General features: G+C 38.9%; 1 protein-coding gene across 2 annotated transcripts in view; it reads left to right on the forward strand.

The window, feature by feature from the left end:
• The window catches only part of phlpp2 (PH domain and leucine rich repeat protein phosphatase 2), a 162,235-nt gene extending 147,954 nt beyond the window's left edge, over positions 1-14,281 (forward strand). For both annotated transcript variants that reach the window (XM_072518092.1, XM_072518093.1), the window contains one exon: positions 217-14,281. In XM_072518092.1, coding sequence (XP_072374193.1) covers positions 217-1,386 — 1,170 coding nt within the window. In that variant the 3' untranslated portion in view covers positions 1,387-14,281. The remainder of the gene's footprint in view (positions 1-216) is intronic.
• The last annotated feature ends 5,157 nt before the right edge of the window (positions 14,282-19,438 follow it).

The raw sequence follows: 19,438 nt of genomic DNA on the forward strand, positions 1-19,438 counted from the left end.
TTTATTTTTGCCTGTGACAACTGATGCAAATATGCATTTGTTAATCTTAGAATCTGTACAGCATAACTTAATGCTTCTATCCAACTGTTGTATTATATAATGCCAAAACAGTCTTCCAGTTCTTAATATCTGATGAATTGTGTGGTATATTTTGTTATCTTATTTTAGTACCAGTAAAAATTCAGTAACATGGGTATATTTGTTTATTTTCCTTAGGATAATAAAGTAAATGGTGTTACCTGTTGTACACGTCTGTTGGGCTGCACTTACCTCTTCCCATGGGTCCTTCCAAGACCCCATGTTCACACTATATCACTTACTGCTCAGGACGAATTCCTTATCTTGGGCAACAAGACACTCTGGGAAAATTTGTCCTATGCTGAGGCAATTGAAGCTGTTCGGAATATTCCTGATCCTTTGGCTGCTGCTAAGAAACTGTGCACGCTTACCCAGAGCTATGGTTGCCATGACAATGTTGGGGTTGTTGTAGTGTATTTAAATATTGGGGAAGACAACTGTACATGTGAGGTAAATGGTGTTCCCTTACCTAGTCCAGGTGTATTTGCCCCTGTTAGCATGATAGTAAAAGATAGTGCTCACTATTCTGCCACCCCATCATCTAGTAGTGGTATAGCATCTGAATTTAACAGTGAGATGTCTGCTTCTGAAGTGAGCAGTGAAGTGGGATCTACAGCATCAGATGAGCAGCCAGCCACAAGCCTAGAGGCTGGTACAGTCCCTCGCTCCGAACGCCGCTGCAGCCTCCATCCAAGCTCTTCCACTAGTGTTTTCCAGCGGCAACTTTCCAGTGCAACATTCTCCAGCAACCACTCAGATAATGGCCTTGATAGTGATGATGACCAACCAGTAGAAGGAGTAATCTCTAATGGCAGCAAACTGGAAGTAGAGGTAGACATTCATTGTTTCCAGTTCAAAGTTCCAGGGAGCTCCGCTGTTTCACAAGTTTGTGATGAGGGATTGTTTGTTAGCATGTCTGAGGATGACAGTACAGGAACCTATTTAAAAGTACAGAGACAAAATGGTATGAACAGTGGGTCATTGTCAACAATTAACAAGGAAGGAACTGATCTGAAGAAGTCCTCGTCTGCATCAAACTTACAGGGTAAGAAATTTTCAAATGGATCTGTGGTCCCTCTTGAAAAAAGCCACAATATTATTGAAGTGGCTACAGAGGCACCAAAGAAAAAATGTGGATATTTTGCAGCACCTGCACAGCCAGACCCAGAGGACCAATTAATTGTGCCACCAGACCTGGAAGAGGAAGTGAAAGAGCAAATGAAACAGCATCAGGATCCTGTTTCAGAAGCTCAATCCGAGAGAGACAATAGACTTATCCAACAGGAGGTCTATGATACAGCTCTGTAGCACAGTCTCCTGGTGATGGAATCCCTGCTATTCAGACATTGTCAAAATGAGGGTTAGGATAATACTATGTTAGATATCTCTTGTACAGAAGATAATCATGCCAACTCTAAAGAATATTATTTAAATTGTACATAAATCAAAATATATTTCAAGATGCTTCAGCATATGTCAAACCAAAATTGACTGTGGTATTGGAATTGAACTCATAAGATTTTTAAGTTATCACGTGATGGTTTTATGTTTTCATTATTAAATTAAAGCTCTGTTATCTTGTGACATGAACAAATTGTATTTAAAAATGGCAAAAGCTCTATGGCATCCAATTTTACATACTAACGCCTGTGTAAAATGTTTACAAAGCTTTTTCAAGTACATGGACCGCATCTAAATACATTTTGACAGTTTAAAAGTAATAGCAGCATTTCTAAGTAGATGAATACAAGTTCAGTGGTTTCAAGTTTTTTTGCACTGACCAAATTTTCTTTTGAGCTAAAAATTAAGCAACCTAAAATCTCTTGATTTTTAAAGCAGTAATTCAAAAAACAATGTGACCACAAAATGTCCTAAAGTCTTTTTGAGACATTTGGTTGTAATGTCAGTCACGATTGCATGGTTCTGTCTGCTCTATTTATAATTGCTGCTAAGCACTCCAAATAGTTGGGTGTCCAATAAGGCTTGCGCCCGATTTGAGCAATGCAACCTTTTCAGGCATCCTTGTTTAAGGAAGATGGCCTTAGAGGTTTATAAAATTAGATTTTATGTTAAAGCACAGTAATACTGCAGCTTTAAATTGAAAAACTGCAAACTTGATGCAAATGGAAAGAAGATTCCAGTGAAGGTTGCCTTCAGACAGTGTTGTGCTTTATGAAAACTGTTGCAGGTGTCTATATCTTTATGTTGCAATGAGTCCATCTGGCTTTTACTTGTGTTCACAAATTTCCTGGTTAAGTACACCCTAAATTGTAGTTGAAGATGAGAGTTCATACTTAATCTGCATGTTTATAAAAAATTATTTTCTGTGGTTATATGTCAGGAAATCTGTAGGACTGCTCAGAGGATTAGACACATGTGCTTTGTCTATTTTACCTTTAATGACTTGAAATATATTTCATTAGTTTGTGGAAGGAAAAAAACAATGAACATTGATACTTGCAAAAAAAGAAATGCTCTCTTGTAGGTTTTGCCTGCATGAAATGATTTCAAAACAATTAAACTGGCACAATGTGATAACCTTACTAAATGACTAATAGAACCCAAATTCTAGTTTTAATTTAATTTAGTTGAGTTGTAATCTGGCAGGTTTTTAGAGTCTTCAGGGTCTCCTGCATTTAGGTTCCAGTTAATGAAATGACAGAGAGCCATGAGTGAGTTGGGAAGATAGAGTTGCTTTAGGCTACAGCTAACATGACTGGGGCTGGTGCAGGGAACCTGCAGAGGTCACTCTAAATGGTGAGAAGCAACTTGCTAACAAAATCAATCTGAAATTTGTAGCCTATGGTGCTCAGACATTACAATGTCTGATGAGCTAATCTGTAGAGAAAAGAGATGGGCCAGACTCAACAAGATTAGAATAAAGAAGGATCATCAGGTCAGATTGAAAAAGTTGCAGGAGGCTTTACTAGGAATTGAATGATAGTGTTGGCCAAAATTCACAGATTTGTGAGTGCTTAATTTTCAAAATCAGGTTGGTTAAAGGTAGAAATCTCTCAGCTGGAAGAAAATTTGTCAATATGCTCACTTTTAAAAACCCAGAAAATTTCAACGGCTTAAAAAAAAAAATTTTTAATATCATTGTCAGCTCCAACCTTGATTCAGAGTTGGATTTTCGTGTGGTTAGCTAAGTACTGTCAGCCTTACTGCACTGATGCAATATTATTCATGTACAAAGGTTTGGCCAGAGTACCACTCGGTCATCTTTTGGGTGGCTAGCCAACATCTTACCTTGCCAGAAATATGATGGGGTGGGCAGTTTTGCAGCTCCTACATCATTGCTAATAATTGCAATATAATCATAGCAGGAAACCAGGCTAACTGAATGGCATGCTTGCTATTGTTCTGGCTGCTGCTTGGTTTTATTTGTAGTTCTAAATTCTTGAAGTAACTGTCTGACCATTGATCCTCCATTTATTACAACATGAAGTTACTCGTTCACACCTTCACTTCAACCTTTGATGTCATTGTCCCCATTGAAATCATTGTGCATTCTCACCCTGGTCATTCCACCTGATGCCACCCACATCTGTGCCCGTCTGTGCTCCATTAAGTTGAAGGTATGTATACTTGAACATTTATGGAGAGTCACTAGTCTAGCTGTTCATCGCCAGATCTAACTGGACCACAAAGAGCTGATGGCCTGCACTACTCTATTCCAGGATCATCCTGGAATACACCGATTACCCACGGCTCATTTTCTGCACTATCAACCATCTTATTAAACCCCTCACCATGTCTCCTCGATCCTTTCCAAAAACGAGTGCATGGAGTTCCTGGATTTCTTTGTCATTAAAATTTAAACCATTCATTCACCTGCCTATGCTGCTTCCCTCCTAATGCACCATGCTAGTCTTCCCGTCCTGTTTCCCTCCTTTCCTAGCCCTGACTTAAATCTTTCTTTACTTTCCTATTTCCCCATATGCCCTCTCCAAGCTCATTCACCATGAGAACCTCCTGCTCCTCCTCTGATGCTATTCCCAACAAATTGCTGACCACCCACCTTCCCTTCAAATCTAACACTATCAACTCCTCCGTTGAGAAACTCACCTTAACCCCTCTGTCCTTGCAAACTATTATCCCATTTCCAACTTCCCTTTTCTCTCCAAACTCCTTGAATATGATGGCGACTCCCAAATCTGTGCCACATCTTTCCCAAAACTCCATCTATGCACTTAGAGTCACAGTGCGTTTTTCACTCTTGCCGCAGCAAGTAAACAGCCCTGATTAAAATCACAAATGTAGCCTTGGTGACTGTGCTCCACATTATCCTTCCTCAATCTATTTGACCTGTTTGCTACCTTTGACATGGTTTGATTGCACCATTCTATTCCAAGCATCTCCATTGTGCTGCTGGGTGGGACTGCCCTCGTCTTGTTCCATAGCCTCTATTGAGTATTATCCAAAGCATCATTATTATCTGTATCAGTATTATCCAAAGCATATGCTACCGAGGGCAGCATGGTAGCATAGTGGTTAGCACAGTTGCTTCACAGCTCCAGTGTCACAGGTTTGATTCCCGGCTTGGGTCATTGTCTGTGCGGAGTCTGCACATTCTTCCCGTGTCTGCGTGGGTTTCCTCCGGGTGCTCCGGTTTCCTCCAATAGTCCAAAGATGTGCGGGTTAGATGGATTAGCCTTGCCAAATTGCCCTTAGTGTCCAAAAAGGTTAAGTGGAGGTCACTGGGTTACAGGGATAGGGTAGAGACACGGACTTGAGTAGGGTGCTCTTTGTAAGGTCCGATGCAGACTCGATGGGCCGAATGGCCTCCTTCTGCACTGTAAAATCTATGATTCTATGATCACCTGCAATGGCTTCTCTTCCCGCTCTCTCACCCTTACCTCTGGAGTCCCCCAGCGATCTATCATTGCCCTCTCCTATTGTGCATCCACAAACTGCCCCCTTCAACATCATCCAAATACATTTTAGACTCTACATGTACACTTTCGATACTCAGCTCACCTCATCATCGGCTCTCTCTATCTCTGTACTACCACTGACTTATTCCACTGCTTGTCTGCCATCTGGGTTGGGTTACCATCAAGTATTGAGAAAACCAAAGCCGATGTCTTTGGTTCCCCAGCCACTGGCTCTGTCCCTCTTCCTGGCCAATGTCTTTGGCTGAAGTAGACTGCTCACAACCTTCGCTTCCCATTTGATCTTCAGCTGAGCTTCTGATCCTTTCTTTCACCTAGGTCGCCTACTTCCACCTCTGTAACACAAAAGCAAAATACTGCAGTTGCTAGAAATCTGAAATAAAAGCAAAATGCTGGAACTTCTTGGGTCAGGCAACATCTGTGGAGAGAAAGTTAACATTTCAACTCTGTTTTAACAGAACAGAAGGAATATAGAAATGTAAGAGGTTTCTAAACCAATAGAAAGGGAGAAGGAATGGGAAGAACAAAAGGAAAGGTCAGTGATAGGGTGGAGGGCAGATGAGATTAACGAACAAATGATTTCACAAGGCAAAAGCTAAAAAAATAGTGGTAATGCGTATCGTAAACAAACAATGATTTGTCGATATGTGAATGGTTAAACAGCCGCCATCTGAATGAAGGATAAAGAAATAAATAATCTAGCAAGAAAACAGGAAAAGCACATAGAAGATGGAGGCAGAGGGTATGATTTGCAGCTGATTAATTTGATATTGAGCCCAGAAGGCTGTAGAGTGCTGAGACGAAAGATCAGGTGCACTTCCTTGAGTTTGCGTTGTAGGCCATGGCCAGAAAGGTCAGAGTGGGAGCAAGATGGAGAATTAAAATGACAAATGAAAGGACACTCCGGGTCATGCTTGTTGTCTGAAAGGTGTTCCACCAAGTTGTCACCCAGTCTGCATTTGGTGTCTCCAATATAAAGGAGACACTTTCATAACATCACCTGTCACCCCACCACCTCAACACATTGGCTGCTGAAACTTTCATCCATACTGTTTTGTCACATCTAGACTTACAAGTCCAATACACTCTTGAGAGGGTGGTGCTGTACTGTCCTCTAGAGCCGCTGCATGTGGTATAGGTACACCCGCAGTGCTGTTAGAGAGAGAGAGTCCCAGGAATTTGTTCCAGCGACAGTGAAGGAATTTCCAAGTCTGGTTGGTATGTGTCTTGGAAGGGAACCTCCATGTGGTCGTGTTCCTATGTTGCCCTTGTCCAGTTGTGGTTTGGAATGTGCTGTCTAAGAAGCCACAGTGAGTTCCTGAAGTGCATCTTGTCGATGCTGTTCTGCATCGGTGGTGGAGAGAGTGAATGTTTGTGGATATGGTGCCAACCAAGCGGGTTGCTTTGTCATGGATGGTGTCGAGCCTTGTGTTGTTGGAGCTGCATACATTCAGGCAAGTGGTGAGTATTCCATCACACTCCTGATTTGTGCCTTGTAGATGGTAGGCAGGCTTTGGAGAGTCGGGAGGTAAGTTACTCGTCACAAGATTTCTAGCCTCTGACCTGCTCTTGTAGCCGCAGTAATTACATGACTAGTCAGTTGAGGTTCTGGTCAATGGAAATTCTTGTGCTCATTGACCTACATTGACTTCCAGTCTGTTAAGACCTCAGTTTTAAAACTCTTATCCTCATTTTCAATTCATCCATGGCCTCACCCTTATCTCTGTAACTTCTTTGAGCACTAAGACATTTACCCTTATCTCTGCTCCTTTCCATTCTGGCTTCTTGTGCATCGCCAATTTTGCACCACTGGTGGCAACTGTGCCTCCAGCTGCCAAGTATCTTAACCTCTAGAATACATTCCATAACCTCTCTGCGTCTGCTGTATTATTATTCATGCCTCATCTGGACATGACCTTTTGTTTCTTTACTGTACCCATTGCTCTACACTATCCTGCTTGAAGACATTTCTACTTTGAACAAGCTTTTCGACACCTATCCTAATATCTCCAAATAGTTTGATGTCACATTTTGTTAACATTCTTATAAAGTGTTTTGGGATGCTTTGCAATAATGGAAGTTATTGTATTGAATTTTTTTTGGGGATGCACGTGTTGGACTTGGAACTCTGTATATATTAGAATGGAGACTGAAGAACTCTTGAATGATTTCACCCAGCAGTTACATTATTTTTTTTCATTGCCACAGTCCCAGAGGACCAAAGGTTGCTCTCCCCCTTTTTTGAGAACTGACGGGTGGTGATTTAACCTGAGGGTCATCACACTCCAGGCGAGGGACAAGGTTGAGAAGGCGGTATGGGAATTGAACTTGTGCTGTTGGGGTCCAACCAACTGAGTTAACTGACCCCAGCACGCAGAGATTATAGATTCAATGTTGCATCTCTTTTTCTCCTCTCTTCTCTCCCTCCCCAAATCAAGGTAACAACCTCAAGACACAATGTTAAAAGAAGCTCTAATGGAATTGTAATGAACTGGGAAGAAAATAAATGACTGTGAACAAAACTATTAAGGTTCCAGATTTGATCAGAGATCTATGTTGGGGAAAACAGGATCTTGGTTAGGCTGGTAATGGAGTATGCTACAATAGAGCTCTGTGTCCTAAGCTGAGAAAGAAAAATTGTCCTGGACTTTTCACTTCTGATCACTGTCAAAACCATCCTTGCTGTCATGTGGCAACTGAATATGGTTTGCTTACAATAATTCCTTACAGAATGCCCTTGAATCACACAAACTCTTGCGTGAGGAGTAATCATTTAAACAAGATATTGGAAGACTGCAAGCAAATGCAGAAGAAAAATAATGAGACAAATAAATCGAAAGGGGGAGAAAAGCTTGAAATTGTTTGTTTAGTTCTGACTTTTTTTATCGATCTTTTATTATTTAAAATTGCACATGTGTCTAATTCCATGAGTCCATGAGCCTATCTAGAGCAGATATGGGGCAATTGGGCCAATTCACATGAATGTAGTTGTATTTGACTTTAAAAAACTTACAAATGACCTTGCAGTATAAAATATTTGCAATTTGGAATTGAACATAGGCTGGCAATGATGTGACTTTGCAGATAGGGGCATAGATGTTAATTCAAGATCTTCTAAACGAACAAGTTAATGCCAAATCTTTCTTGATAATGAATTAAGCTTTTGTTCTTCTACATTATTGGTTGCGAGCACTGAGATTTTTCTTATCTAGATATAATGTTCAAGGACTGCTCGCATTGAATGATGTATCTAGCATGTCCCGTTGACCTGTACAGGATCGGCTGTCTAGAATGTGGTGAATTTTCTGGGTACTATGGGTATGGACTAATTTAATTTTAAAAATATATATACATAGGTTAAATATTTTATTTAATGGGTTAGGTAGACATGATTTTAAGGAACTGCACAGAATTGAATTTTGCTGGGGGGAAAAAACCCACAACTCCATCTGGACCGTTTAGTTGTAATTTTTTTTTAGCTATAGTTTACTCGTCCGTATATGGACAAAAATGACAGGTAATGCGATCATTCTTTACACGTACAAATACTTTCACCTGTGCGGTGATGTAAGTTTCATTTTTTTGTTGAATCTTAAAGAATAGATCTGATCACATTTGAGAAACTGCAGCCTAAAGTATTTCACAGTGCCATAGATACTGATGACATCAAAATATCAGAAGCTTATTTTCAAGAAATGTCCCATTATAGTATTCAGGTAGAAACAAAACTTTTAGCACTGGGTTATAAAACAAACTAGATTAATTTTAATAGCGTATAATGAAACAGCATATCCCAAAATCACTGTAAATAAAAAGCTTAATGAAATTTCTAATTTTTTATGCACCAAAATCCTATTATATCAGAGAAGACTAATTTGTACATAGTGTGCCATATTCATATAAATGACACTGAATATGTCCACATAATTATATATTGATTATTGATTAATACGGTACAGTATTAAATAGTGTGTCTTACATGCGAATGTTCTCCTGCACAAACAGCAGGAAGGCAGCACAGATTAATTTTGTCATTCAAAGTTTTAAAATAAGTATATATTCCTTTATCGTACTCTAAAGTTGAATGGTACAGTGGCACTGGAATTCAGTAAAGGACTAATGATTTCATAATGTATACTTTTGACCTTCAAAGAACTCCTGGGTTGAAAGAAGCTTTTGAGGCTTTATTCAACAATGTTGGCTCCAAAGGCAATTATTTTAACCTTTGTTCCTTCATAATTACTTTACCTGAATGTTCTCATTGTTTCTCCCATCTCCAGGACAGGCAAAATTTTGATCAGGTTCTTCTTGCTAATCAGGAATTTAGCCCTGTTTTGCTTGGATATTGATTTGGAGACTTTTGCCTCCAGAGTATTGTGCATGTAAAAATTGGTTGAAAATTGTGTAAGTTTTATTTTGCAGAGAAGGAACAAAAGTTGAGAAATAGCCTTCGTCCAGCCCTATTTTTTACTGTGATGAAAATTGCACCATTTTGCTTGATCAAATTTTCTGTACATCTGCTAAAGGAAAAACAAATAACTCCTAGGAGTGGTGAAATTAATTGTGACTTAGTCACACCAATTTACTAATCTTCTCTGAGAGAATGTAGCCAATTCAAAAGCTTTTTATTGTAAATACAGCACTTTCCTTGGTCTTAACTGTTAAAAGATGTTAATTGAAAATTGCTTCTTTTTGTTGAGCTGTATATTTCTGGTTTAAAAAAAACTTGCAGTTGTTGAACTTTTCCAAATAAGACAATCAAATTGGGTGGGAGTATGTTCTCCCTTTGCAAGAAAGACTTTTCAAGATAATTTCTGATAAGATTACACGTTCTTCAAAACATACTTTACTGATATGTAAAGTTAAAGTATTTCAAATATTTAACCAGAGGATGGTGTACTTGGTAAGCTCAGTTTTTAATGACATTTTATGTTCTGATGGAAGTTTGCTGACTTAATCTAGCTCCTTGAGGGTAAAGAAATCTGGAGGATAGAAATGCTACTAATTCCAAAGGAAATATTAGAGGAACTGTATATCAGAGAGGTGGAGCATAGACATTGACATCATCAATAACTAACCTTGAAATGCCACAGACCAAAGGTTGGTGAGTGGAAATTCCATCATGTTGTAGACATCAATCCAAACAATTTGGGTTGGAAATTCAATATTCCAGAAAATAATGACTTTAAAAATGATGACTTATATAAATAATTCCTTGCAAATACTCAGTAGTTTAATGGGTTTTTATGTAACTGATTTAGTCTTCTCAAAATTGACTGCTATCACATCAAGCTCTTACAACAATGCATACTTCCATATTTTACAAAGTGAAACTGAAGTCTGCAATTTCTATTTCTTAATTAAAATGTATCCCACCAAGAATGCTGAAAATGTGTACAGAGAAAAAAATGTAGTATCTGAAGGATCTAGCAAGTGAGTTTTTTTTAATTAAACTAACTCTTTGAGAAAAATGTCTTTTATTCTGAACTTTTCTTTTCACACCAAGTGCATTTCAATACAATTTGAGTCCAATTATGAAGTTAATCTAAACAAAAAACTGAAGGCTCCAGGTAAAGTATTTCAAACAAGCATTCATGTAAGGAGGTAACTTAAAGCGCTTGTAATTGACAGATTTTTGTTGGAACAACAAAAATATTGAAGCAACAAAAATATTGACGCAAGTTTTGTAAATTAACTTTTTTGCAGCTACAGAACAACATATCAATTGTTTTTATGTCAGTGAAATAGCTGTGACTGAATGTTTTTGTCACATTAACTTCATTTTTTAATTACTTCATTCTGTCATTGGCGCCTCTAATTCACCCACCTGATTTTGCTGCACATATGTGATTCTTGAATCTGTGGATTAATTTTATTAACTAGTCCGTTACAGGTGGCACATAAGGAAGTTGTTGCTGATACAATCATCAAAAATGTACATTAAACACATACTATGCTCACTGGAACTTCAAATTGGAAATCAGGATCTCGAAGTATCTCCGAGCAGCCAAAGTTGAATATATCTGGCTCAAAAGTGCCTTTGGATCCTGCCAGTGGCATTAAATATGCGATGTTTAGTCTAACATTGTTGTGCAAGGATTTTCTGTTGTACGATTTTGTGGTAATGGGGATGTCACCACAGTCACGATTCTCATCAACTTTAGGCTGATAGAGCTACAGATTATCTACATGTTTGGCAATAGGTTTCACTCCTTGTTTTTTCCTCAGTTTTATATAAATCTACAGGGTAACTTGGGATAAGATGTTTGTAGAATAACTTTCAGGAGCATCATTTTTTTGAACAATAAATAAATAAAATATGCTTCATAAATAAATTTCAAAGTATCTTGCAAAGTTGCAGGAAATGTTTTGATTGAAAACTGCACTTATTTAGCATTGCCTCTTAATATACATAATCATTTAAATATTCCTTTTTTTTAGGTCATTTTCTTCTTTGTATTTCTTCCCACTACTGTGTGTATATATCCCTCCTTTAGCTTGAAAGGCAATCAGTTAAACAAATTAAAGCATTATCTGCAACTTTAGCTCTTGCAGACTATCCTGACGGTTCAAATTTTAATTTTTAATTATTAAAGAATAGAAATTTAATTTAGAAACTACTGTTGGTTTTGATCTTTATTTACATTATCTGGCAATAATACAGCAACCATGAATCCTAGTATTGTTTTCCAGGCAGTTTGATGCTGAGACTGTGCCAATTTATTTATTTTTCCTTGATGACTGTAATCAAGCAAGCCAACTAGTATCATTAATACGTCTTAGACTTGGCAATTGCAGACAGCACAGTAAATTGTTTTTGTTCATTTATGTTAGTGGGTGATAATGAACATTTTTATTAAATCGAGTTAATGATTTAACAGTACAGCGTATCATTTACATATTGCTTTTAACATAGAAAAACATTCCAAGGCGTTGACAAAAACCTGGATTAAGTATTAGCTGCCAGTGTCGGTGGTAAAGATGTGTACATAAGGCCAGAGTTTGATAGAGACATCTGGGGGGTTGAGGAGGATAAACATGAGGTGACAACATATTTACAAATTTTGATGGAAAAAAAGAGGGTCAGTGGCTTTCAAGGAGAGAGGAAGGTTTTTATGAAAAGGCTTTGATTAAGATGGTTTTGAAAGTGAGAGTGATGAAGAATAGTGCCTGTAAAGAGGGAATTATTAACAATATCATGTGTGGCCAGGGAGAGACTTTTAAGTTTAGCTGGAGTGGACTCCAAGAAGCAGGAACTGGATCATGAACAAGATAAGTATGGGCAGAGCATTAGGGGATACGGGAGAAAAAGTAGAGGGAAAACCTGGATTCTGAGGTAGGGTAGGGGGAGGTTTGACTGGACTGAAGGAGGTAAGGGAACCAGCAGAGACAGCTGAATATCTGGTTCAATCTTGGTTGTCAAAGGAGAGTCATGAGGTCCAATAGAGATGGTGATGGAGAGAGTAGCCAAGAGTGTTTAGGAAATGAATTATCTTTCAGTGTTATTGTTATAAATGCATTGTGCTAAACTGAAGTACTCAGAAGTTTTAATATAATTGAAAACATGTCAGTCCTCTGACTTGAGTGACCAAAAATACTTTGCACATAAATATACAAATTTATGCAGTGTGTAATTGCATCATCTTCATTTGCTACTGAGCTGGTAAAGATCAGTAAAGTACTAAGTTCAGTCCCTAATTTATGCTGCTTAGAATCATAGAATCCCTACAGTGCAGAAGGAAGCCATTCGGCCCATTGAGACTGCACTGACCCTTTTGAATGAGCTACCTATTTACACTCCCCCGCCCTAGCCTAACCTGCACTTCTAGGGCAATTTAAATGGCCAGTCCTCCTAACCTGCACATCTTTGGACTGCTTGACTATGCCCTGCTAGAGACCTGTGCACCTGGAATAGGGAGAGGGAAAATAATTGGCCAGGACTCCTAATTTCTGAGCATTAGCCACTGCACCTGGGTGGAACTTGCACATGAGGAGTCCTCCATTGACAGGACAGTCTTATTTTTGGTATTTAACTTTAAATCTAGCTCTCCACCTGCCCCCCCCCCCCCCCCAATGGAGTAACCTACCGTGAAAAGGATGCCATTTGGACGACCTGTTGATGCTCATGCAATTATACTGCCTTCAGGAGGGGAAATTAACATTAAACAAATTAGCCCAAAACTGCTGTTTCTCATGGTGCAACATTAGGAAATGTTGTGTTGAGTGTTAAAATAAACTGCAGAAGATTCAAAGAACCGTAAATAACTAACAATGCAAAAAACAAAAGGTTTCTCCTCAGTTAAAGCCAAGCATATTCAACTGTGTAAATAGCTGTTGGGGAATTTAAAATGTTTGATTCATCATCGACCACTGTTTTTTTAAACCTGGAGTACAAAAACCTTTTTGATTTCAAGTTCTCTTCAGTTTCCAAAATTATAAACGTCTACATTAAGTTACGTTTCCATTATTAAGTTGTGAAGTTCTTCATTTTTAATATATCCTGCTGAGCATTAAAACTTACCGCTAAATTGATTTCAATATGACATTAAATTGAATGCCATTTATCACTTTGTTGCACTGCAACAACGCCTCTGTTAAAATCCACCTTTGGAACAACAGTTTAAATACATAGACTCTTACAAGAAAATCAAAGGGATATAGCAGTTCTCATACATTTATTTTTGCAGGTTGAGTGCAGCATAAGTTGAGGTGATTTCACTTTTCACATTGTTTGTATTTATTTGTATATTGCAAAATGTACCAGATACATTTTAAGGATTTCCTTTGTTCGGAGACATCTAATACTACATTCAACAACAAAAACATCTTCCTTCTCTCAGTACAACCTGCCTTGATGTAATTATTATCCAGGAAACTTACACAAGTGGCGTATGCATTTAATGTTATTGTGAACTTATAATTTATGTCACTTTAATTCATGCAGTGTTCATGTTGCACATGATTAAATCAGGACTGAAAGTATAGAAAATATTTTAATGTGTGTGTGTATATATATATATATATATATATATATATATACATAGATATATTTTAGCATGCAAAATTGTGCATAAAATGTAATGAAATTCTGTTCTGTTATTACTTAGTGTACTTTGTTTCTCTGTGCATATCGTTGTACAAGTCTGAGGCACTTTGGAGAACTGAAGATTGGGTTTATGAGGATTAATAATTCCCTTCATTACCAGAATATGTTTCTTAAAGATGCTGCTATAGATTCTGGAGGATCCATCTGTATTTTTGATTATCTGTCAAGCCAAAGTAGCAATAAAGATTTATACCGCATATAACATGTCCATGAAATTTTATTCAAACTTAATTTAGGAGTTGGATGTCGAGTGGTGCCAGACTTGTACAGGTTGCCATCCGAAATTGAATTACATTCAACTAATTTCTTACTATGCTCTCCAAAACATAAAACTTGCTGTTTTTCTCCCAAGTGTACATCCTCATTTAGCTAAGAATAGATAGCCTGCTCACAACAAAATAAACACTCTACTAGGGTATGAACTTTAATATTAGTACAATTGGCAGAGAAAGGGAGAAAATAAGAGACTAGGAGTAGACCATCTGGCCCTTCAAGTCTGCTCCACCATTCAATAAGATCATGACTGATTTTTATATGGACTCAGCTCCACTTATCGCCCGCTCACCATAACCCTTAATTCATTTACTGTTCAAAAATCTATCTTTGCCGTAAAAAAAATTCAACGAGGTAGCCTCAACTGCTTCACTGATAATTGATAAAACTGGCAAAACTAAAACAGGATATGATCCCAAATGCAGCATACTCAAGCAAACTGGGAAGGAGATTGCAGGGATACTACCACAATTCCAGACCTGAGAAGCTACTGTGAAAGGACAACCAATGTTGATCCTCCATACAAAAGGAGAGATGGAACAAAACCTGGAATCGAGCATGTAGAAACAAAGAAAATTTAAAAGACAGAAAGGATTCTGAAAGTGCAAGAGATGCTTGATTAACCTAATGAAAATTCATTAAGGAGGTTATAGAACAGACAAGGATATATACATTTATATGCCTGGATCGTCAAAGGCTTTTGAAATAGTACCACTTGGTAGGCTCATGACAAAGATTAAGGAATGTGGGGTCAGCCAATAAATAGCTAAATTGATGCAAATTTGCCAGGAGGATGGAAAACGGAGGGTAGATGAGAGGAAATAAGAGCAGCATCAAGTATAGTACTGTTATTCATAGTTTACATAGACTGGTATTTTGGGGGGTTTTGGTGACAAACTGTCAGTGTTTGCCATCATTGCCCTCTAAATCTAACTGCAGTTTAAGGATTTAGTGTCAGCTTCAGGATTTAGTGTAAGAGCAGATTAGCACAAATTCAGAAGTTGCAGTCTGTTCTGTATTGCTTCGCCACAGGCTGTGCTGTGGACTCCCCCACTCATCTTAAGTCATAAATCCATTAAATCAATTTATATGGTGAGAAATTCCCCTTTTCCACTCTTCTGTCACTATTAAATACACAAAAATATTGAACCCTGTTCTGTTAGGTGTTGCCCAGTTTTTAATGGTGATCTCTTAATAACTACCACTGAACAATTGATTTGACGCTGAAGAGAATTTTATACTTGTGGATCTGTTATGGACACCTGGTTAGCTCTCAATGCGTTTTTCCAATTAAGGGGCTATTTAGCGTGGTAAACCCTCCTACCCTGCAAACACGGGGAGAATGTGCAAACATCACACGGACAGTGACCCAGAGCCGGGATCAAACCTGGGACCTCGGCACCGTGGGCAGCAATGCTAACCACTATGCCACTGTGTTGCCACAGCTCTCAACAAGTAAGAGACCTGATGTAGGAGCGTTTTCAGAGACTTAGTATTGAGCTGGTTTTTACGTGGGGATCTTCCCCCTTAGTTATGGTTTAGCTAAACACAAAGACCCATTGAGACAGCAACTCTGGTTAAGACAGCTTTATTTTCCAAGCTTGGTTAACGTACGAGGGAGAGTGATTTGGATAAACACCAGAACCTCTCTGCTTTACATTGCTTTATGTTATACAGTTATACAATTTCCAAAAATCAGTAGCCCACTTCAGTTGGACTCGATCCTTGTAGCTGTCGATTTTACCTTGACCAATGAATTTTACTTTAAGCAGCTTGGTGGCTGCATGATCAACTCATGAATTTAGTCCATCCTGTTCCCTGACCATCTGTTGTTTTTAAGACCCTTGCATCCGCTGTTTTTGCTCTCCCCTACTCCCATTTCTCTTATCTTGGCTCCTGCCTATACCATTGTCTCTGAGCGCAGGATGCTGGAGCTGCTGCTCAGAACTGCTAATTGAGCTGGCTGTGTTATTGCTGACACATTAATTCTGTCTGTCTTCGGAATGTGGTCAAGCTAGCTAGCTTAAATCCCAACATACATTGCAGCACTAGTGCAGCAAGAGTTTAAATGCTTGTTACTGTTTTGTTCTAAGAATACCTGTTTAATGATTACTGGGTATACATTCCATGATTAGTTTCAATCCTCAATAAAGTAACTTAATTAGAGCTATTCTACTGTTATCCAGGCGATCTGGTTTTAAGAGGTCTCATCTCCCCCCCCCCCCCTTCCTCCTCACTGGACCAGATGTCATACCTTTTTAAAGTTTTAAGATGGTGCAGAAAGATCAATTTGTTCCAGGAATTATAATATAAGAAATATGGCATGGTTATTTAATAAACAAACTTTATTACAACAAAAAAAACCACATTTAAACTTTTACTTCAGTTCTAACGCTAACAAATTACGTGCAGTTTCATAACCCTAACATGCTAGTTCCCATTAAATAACACTGACAGAATATGCAATTCTCATGCCACTTTTACAGGCAGACAAAAGCAACACTTGCTTTTATGAGATAACTTTTCTTCTGTTGGAGCGCTTGTTCAGAAGCCTGTTCAAAAGCTTGCATCAGTGGCAACTTTCATGATCTCTCTGGTAGATTTCCACTGCCTTCTCCTTAACTGCAGAACCACATTCTCTCTCTCTAAGCTCTGTCTACGCCCTCAAACAAAGTTTCTCCCTTAAAAGTTTCACCCATTTGAATGTTCCAAGCTTGATTTCACTTTAAATTTGAAGAATAATATGATCTCACTTTTCACTTCCTCGCTAGCTGGCTAAATTCAAATTCTCGCTAAAGATGTTGCTATGTCTCTCATCAGAGCTTTCTTTCAGGTCCATGATAAGTACCCAAGCTTTGTCACTGACTAGACCTGGACCACTGATAAGTTAGATTTGGGAACAAGAGTGGTCCTCTGGTGAGGGTGCTAAATTGGGGGAAAGCTAGCTACAACGGAATTCAGCAAGAACTGGAGAATATGGATTGGGAGCGGCTGTTTGTGGGTAAATCCACATTTGATATGAGGGAGTCTTTTAACGATCAGTTGATTAGAGTGCAGGATAGGCATGTCCCTGCAAAATGAAGGACAGGAATTGACAGGATTAGGGAACCATGGATGACGGGGGAAATTGAGAGACGAGTCAAAAAGACAACTGAAGCATACATTAGGACTAGGCAACTAAAAACAGACACAGCTTTTGAAGAATATATGGAAAGTAGGAACAAACTCAAAACGGTGAGGAGGACTAAAGGAGGCCATGAAATGTCATTGGCAAGCAGGGTCAAGGAGAATCCCAAGGCCTTTTGTACATGTATAAGGAACAAGACTTTAGCTATGGAAAGAGTGGGCCCACTTGAGGACGAAGGAGGGAAGTTATGCGTGGAGTCAGAGGAAGTGGGTGAGATCTTTAATGAGTACTTTGCATCAGTATTCGCCAAGGAGAGGGATATGACGGATGTTGGGGATGGGTGTGTGAATAATACTCTAGGACATGTCAGCATAATAAAGCAGGAAGTGTTGGATATCTTAATATGCATTAAAGCAGACACAAGTTCCCTGGACCAGATGGGATATATCCCAGGTTACTGTGGGATGCAAGAGAGGAAACAGCTGGGGCCTTAACAGATATCTTTGCATCATCTTTGACCACAGGCGATGTTCCAGAGGACTGGAAAATACACAATGATGTTCCTTTGATTAAGGAAAGCAGGATAATCCAGGTAATTATAGGCCGGTGAACCTGACATCCGTGGTGGGGAAGCTGTTGGAGAAGATTCTGAGGGACAGGATTTATTTACATTTAGAAGTGAATGGACTTGATAGTGATAGGCAACATGGTTTTGTGCCGGGAAGGTCATCTCTTTTCAACTTGATAGTTGATGTGACAAAATTAATTGAGGGAAAGGTTGTTGATGTTGTCTACATGGACGTCAAACTACAAGGCGTAGCAACGCTTAAGATGTATCTTGGGGAATGGAGGGATGCAGATTGTTTAGGCAATAAGTAGTATGTCTAAATAAGGAATTTGGATTGGCGCAGGCTTGGTGGGCCGAAGGACCTGTTTCTGTGCTGTAAAGTTCTTTGTTCTTTAAGTAAGTTTGGTATCAAAACTTGCAGATGATACCTAACGGGGGGATATAGCTAACACATAAAATGAAGCACAGTTCAAGAAGGCACAAGAATCTTGCAGATTGGGTGGTTAGGTGGCAAATTACCACATATATGTGTGAGATATTAATTGGACAGCAGAGGTAGGTAAAGGGGATAAGGAAATGAAGTTCCTACAATTGGACAGCAGAGGTAGGTAAAGGGGATAAGGAAATGAAGTTCCTACAATGTGGATAAGGAAATGAAGTTCCTACAATGTGGATAAGGAAATGAAGTTCCTACAATGTGGATAAGAAAATGAAGTTCCTACAATGTGGACAAGGAAATGAAGTTCCTATAATGTGTTCAAGGCTTTTCTTACCCAATAAGGGAAGGATCGCTGTTGCATCTTGTCATGGGAGCAGATGAAATAAAAGTAGGGGACATTTAGGAAATAGTGACCAAATTATAATATGTTTTAAGATGATAGAGAAGGACTTGAGTATTATGAAAATCTGGTTAACAGATTCGGGAAGATTACAAGATTATGAGGGGCATGGATAGAGTGGGTGGGCAGGCACTCTTTCTCAGGGTGGAGGGGTCAGTCACCAGGGGGCATAGGTTTAAGGTCTGTGGGGCAAAGTTTAGAGATGTGCGAGGCAGGTTTTCTTTACACAGAGGGTGGTGAGTGCCTGGGACACGTTGCCAGGAGAGGTTGTGGAAGCAGATACATTAACGGCATTCAAAAGGCATCTTGACAAATACATGGATAGAATGGGTATAGAGGGATACGGCACAAGGAAGTGCTGAGGGCTTTGTCCAAGGTTGGTATCATGACCAGTACAGGCTTGGAGGGCCGGAGGGCCTGTTCCTGTGCTGTATTGTTTGAAAAGTTGATTTTGAGAAGCTGAGAACAGAACTTGGGGAAAAAGAGAATAGGTGACGATGTTGAAAAACAATGATGTAGAGCAAGAATGGAAAACATTTTAAATAGTATTCA

Source organism: Scyliorhinus torazame, chromosome 10, assembly GCF_047496885.1.
Source record: "Scyliorhinus torazame isolate Kashiwa2021f chromosome 10, sScyTor2.1, whole genome shotgun sequence".
Lineage (NCBI taxonomy): Eukaryota > Metazoa > Chordata > Chondrichthyes > Carcharhiniformes > Scyliorhinidae > Scyliorhinus > Scyliorhinus torazame.